The sequence below is a fragment of the Vigna radiata genome, unplaced genomic scaffold (genome assembly GCF_000741045.1).
Source record: "Vigna radiata var. radiata cultivar VC1973A unplaced genomic scaffold, Vradiata_ver6 scaffold_7, whole genome shotgun sequence".
NCBI classification, from domain to species: domain Eukaryota; kingdom Viridiplantae; phylum Streptophyta; class Magnoliopsida; order Fabales; family Fabaceae; genus Vigna; species Vigna radiata.
Window position 1 is genome coordinate 3137686 of NW_014543262.1, and position 5404 is coordinate 3143089.

General features: G+C 47.5%; 1 protein-coding gene across 1 annotated transcript; it reads left to right on the forward strand.

The window, feature by feature from the left end:
- Positions 1-151: 151 nt before the first annotated feature.
- On the forward strand, positions 152-5404 carry LOC106753738. Its single transcript, XM_014635590.1, has one exon. It carries the CDS (start codon positions 152-154, stop codon positions 5402-5404), a length of 5253 nt encoding a protein of 1750 aa, XP_014491076.1.

The following is a 5404-nucleotide window of genomic DNA, read 5'->3' on the forward strand; positions in this document are numbered from 1 at the left end:
CAAAGGTCCATAATCGTTACGAGATCGAGAAAGAGTGTGCATTGTTGTCGTTTCCAGGAGGTCGTGACTTTGTCTCAGGCTTTCCATCCGAAACATTTTGGCGCCCACCGTGGGGCCTGAGATCATCTTCATTGACCTATAAACAACCACCATGGCTGGAGAAGTACCTTTGGAGATCTTGCAAAATTTGCAGCAGCAAATTCAGGAGATGAGGGCGGAAATCACAACAATGAGGGCGGAACAAGCGAACAGAGTAGGAGGTCATTCTGACCGCTCTGTCAATGTAGAGACATATCATTCAGACACCGGGGAACAACCTCATACCCAAGGTAAGGGACGACGAGAGAATCATAATCCTGTGCCTAGTGAGGGAGTTGGAGGAGTTAACGGAAGAGGGGCAGGTAGAGGTGATGGACGACCGGTAAGCAGGGCTGGGAGTAGAAGCGGAGGGCGAGGAAGAGGGCGGGGCAATGACAGAGGCGATCCTCGTCGCCGGGAGGAGAGGCAACGAAACGAAGAGCAAAACCCTATACATGGCGATCAAGCTGAGGGATTACACCCTTTCACGCCACGGGTAATGCAAGCGATCATACCAGAAAACAAAGTGTTGCCATCAATGGAGAAGTATGGAGGTTCATCTGACCCTGTTAAGCATTTACGATCCTTCGTAGATGCCATGGCGGTATATTCGTCCGACGAACTGGTATGGTGTAGAGTTTTCTCTCTTTCATTAAAGGAAGAAGCATTAGACTGGTTCCATTCCTTACAACCTGGAACCATTGACAACTTCGTCGAATTGCGCCAACTATTTACTCAGCAGTATGCCTCAAGTAAGACGCCCGGTGTGACTTACACGGCCCTAGTAAGAATGAAGCAAGGACGAGAGGAGTCCCTCAAACTTTTTATGGATCGGTTCAACCGTACCGCCCGGCAGGTACGGAATGCCGATCAGCGACTGGTGGTGAGTGCCTTGACCACTGCATTGCGNCCTGGTCCGTTTTGTGACTACCTCCACGCAGAAGAGCCCCAAAGCATGGACGAATTACAAAGCAAATTGGCCAGTTTTATTCGTATAGAAGAAGGGAGAGCCCATCAACGTGGGAGAGAAGAGGGGGAATCAGTGNCCCGTCCGGCCAGANTGAGATCCGGACCACAGTCCGGTGGGAATGACAGGAGAGGAGGCTACAGAGGCAAAGAACACAACCAAATGCAACAATACATTCACCACACTCCTTTGAATGCACCNCGTGCAAGAGTACTGGAAGAGGCGTTGAGGGNCGACCTGCTAACAGTGGTACAAATACCTACACCTAGAGGAGCTGATGAAAGCAAATATTGCCGGTATCATCAAAATCGGGGCCACACAACTGAAGATTGTCATACATTGAAGGACAANTTGGAATCTTTGGTTCAAGCANGACATCTTCAGAANTTCGTCCACAGGGGAAGAGCGCCCACCAGACCCGATCGGACCTCATTGCAGCCAGAATCCCGAAAAAGGACCCGGCCGAGAGCGGATCGGAGCAGAAGCAGAAGCGCTNACCGAACGGTCAGAGGAGTAATCAATACTATTTCTGGAGGGTTTGCAGGAGGTGGATCGACGTCAGCCGCCCGCAAAAGACACTTAAGAAACTTGCATAGCTCCCACCGAACGGACACCTCAAAAAGATCTATGCCNNCCATCACTTTTTCTGATGANGATTTCCATGCACCNGACTTAGAGCAAGATGACCCGATGGTGATAACAGCAATGATCGCCAGGTACAAGGTGAGTAAAGTCTTAATAGATCAAGGTAGTTCGGCCAACATATTATATTGGAAGACCTTCAAGCAAATGGACATATCGGAGGATGCAATTTTGCCTTTCCATGAGCAAATTGTNGGATTTGCGGGAGAGAGAGTGGATACAAGGGGGTATGTCGATCTGAGGACCAGCTTGGGAGCCGACAGGGACGCTAAAGAGATGAAGGTTCGGTTCCTGCTAGTAGAAGCCGACACATCTTATAATGTTCTATTGGGAAGACCGTGCTTAAACATGTTCAGGGCTATTGTCTCAACCCCACACCTAACTTTAAAATATCCCGCAGATGACGGAAAGATATCAACCGTTCGGGCCGATCAGAAGATGGCACGTGAATGTTATGCGGCGGGTTTGAAAATAAAACCCAGGATCACAAACTTCCCAAACAACCGATCTGAGGTCGCCATGATGGAATTGGATCCTAGAACTCAGTTCGATGATCGGGTAGAACCCCTAGGAGACACACGTCCTTTTGTTATCGGACAGCAAAAAGATCAATGTACCACACTGGGGCGTAATCTTACTACCGATCAGGCGATGTCGATAGAAACACTTTTGCTGAAAAACAAAGACTTATTTGCCTGGCAGGCAGCGGATATGCCAGGCATTCATCCTGACATAATATCTCACAAACTCTCATTATTCAGGGACGCCCGACCGGTTGCCCAAAGGAAGCGTAGGTTGGGCAATGAAAAGAGAAGGGCGGTAGAAGAGGAGGTAGAAAAGTTGTTGGAAGCTGGTTTTATACGTGAGGTCAAATATACCACGTGGTTGTCAAACGTGGTAATGGTGAAGAAGCCGAACGGAAAATGGAGAATGTGCACAGATTTCACTGATCTTAATAAAGCGTGCCCGAAAGATACATATCCACTTCCAAGTATCGACGGGCTGGTTGATGGTGTCTCAGGGTATGAAATCTTGAGCTTTTTAGATGCTTATTCGGGATATAATCAAATCCCCATGTACCAACCCGATCAGGACAAAACCGCCTTCATAACGGAACGTTCCAATTACTGTTATGAAGTTATGCCGTTTGGCCTAAAGAATGCAGGAGCAACATATCAACGACTTATGGATAAGGTTTTTCAGCATCAAATAGGAAGATGCATGAAAGTATATGTGGACGATATGGTTGTAAGGAGCCGATCGGTAGATGAACACTTGCAACATTTGGCAGAAGTTTTAAATCAGGTACGGAAGTTCGGGATGAGGTTAAACCCTCTCAAATGTACATTTGGAGTATCTGCAGGGAAATTTTTGGGCTTCATGCTCACCGCACGAGGCATAGAGGCCAACCCAGAGAAATGTCGGGCTATNTTAGACATGAGAAGNCCAAACAGTTTGAAGGAGGTACAACGGTTGGTCGGGAGACTTACCTCGCTATCCAGATTTATACCCAAATTAGCCGACCGTATCCAGCCTATCTTAAAGCAAATGAAAAAACAGAAGCAAGTGGATTGGGACGACCAGTGCGAGACAGCTTTCNAAGAAGTGAAGCAGATTCTCACTAACCCTCCGGTTATGAGGCGCCCAGACTATGGCCACGATTTGCATTTATTTCTGGCGGTCGGTGAGGAAGCAGTCAGTGCAGCGTTAATACAAGAAGTTCCAGAATTTCGACCAATTTATTTCATCAGTCGTGTGTTAAAAGAACCGGAAACCAGATATCAGCAACTCGAAAAGATAGTCCTGGCACTTGTAATTGCCACCCGAAGGCTTCGCCCCTATCTGCAGGGAAATCAGGTAATTGTCCGAACGGACTATCCTATTTCTAAAATTCTGCGTAAACCTGATCTAGCAGGCAGGATGATCGGTTGGTCTATTGAACTCTCAGAGTTCGATTTGAAGTACGAACCACGGGGATCCGTTAAAGGGCAACATCTAGCTGATTTTGTGGCTGAGTTGCCAAGACGAATGTCACATTGCTGTTCGTGGATATTGTACGTAGACGGATCGTTTGGTCAGCGAGGAGGAGGAGCGGGTGTTGTCTTAGAAGGTCCGGACGGCATCGTTATCGAGCAGGCCCTGATCTTCCGGTTTAAGGCTAGCAATAATCAGGCTGAGTACGAGGCCTTGATAGCCGGTCTTGAGTTAGCTCGAGATTTAGGGGTTAAAATACTATGTTGCAAAACAGACTCCCAATTGGTAGCAGGTCACCTGAACGGGACTTTCCAGATTAAAGATGACCAACTACTCAAGTATTTCCATAGGGTCAAGCAACTATTCGTACATTTCGATAACATCGAGGTGAATCACATACCTAGGAATGAAAATCAAAGAGCCGACCGTTTATCGAAATTGTCGACCGGTAAGGAGAAAGGACAATTGTCTTCATTAGTTCGCCAGGTAGTTTTCAAGCCAGCAGTTGAATGCTTACAAGTATATTCTATTGCCGAACGGGACGACTGGAGAAGAGAAATTGTTTTGTTAATCCAACAGCAGGAGGCAGGAGCAAACCTCCGATCGGAGCAACTGAAACAGGTCGCAAGGTACGTCATGGTGGGAGAAGAGTTATACCGAAGGGGATACGTCACGCCGATGTTAAAATGTATATCCAAGGACGAATCCGATTATGTAATGCGAGAGCTTCATGAGGGGATATGCGGCAGACATGGTGGCGGGCGGTCATTAAGAGCTTGGGCCTTGAGGGCAGGATTCTATTGGCCAACAATGGAAAAGGATTGTCAAGACTTTGTGGCCAGATGCTCGGCTTGTCAGAAGCACGGGAACCTCATTCATACGCCAGCTGCTGCATTGTCAATCATAATATCGCCATGGCCTTTCGCGCAGTGGGGAATGGACATAGTTGGTCCATTCCCAACCGGTCGTTCGCAGTTTAAATTTATGTTAGTCGCTATCGATTATTTTACTAAGTGGGTGGAAGCTGAGCCTTTAGCCAAAATATCAGCTTCGCAGGTACAAAAGTTTGTATGGCGATTGATCTGCAGGTTTGGCTTGCCAAAGTACATCATCACTGATAATGGCCGGCAGTTCATCGACAAAAAGCTGGTAGCGTTTTATAAGGAGTTGGGGGTCACGCCTTTAACCAGTTCGGTAGAGCACCCGCAGACGAACGGTCAAGCGGAAGCTATGAATAAAATCATCATCCAAGAGCTAAAGAAGAAACTAGGGGACGCCAAAGGCACATGGGCAGACGAGTTACAGCAGATACTGTGGGGTTACCGATGCTCCCCACACAGTGCAATTGGAGAGTCACCATTTAATCTCACCTATGGGTCAGACGCAATGTTACCAGTTGAGGTCGGGGAAAATACGCTCCGAAGAAATATTACTGACATGAATGAAAATGAAGAGCATCTCAGAAGTAATCTGGACACATTACCCGAACGGCACGATATGGCAGCCGTTCGGCTAGAGGCCCATAAAAGACTCGTGGCTCGACGCTACAATACCAAGGTTAAGCCACGGCAGTTTGTAGAGGGAGACTTGGTGTGGAGACGAACGGGTGAAGCAAGGAGAAATCCCACGCATGGGAAGTTGTCGGCCAACTGGGAAGGCCCTTTCAGAATAAAGGAGAATTTGGAAAATGGTGCATACCGATTGGAGTGTTTAGATGGAAAACCCATTCCTAATAAACTTTAA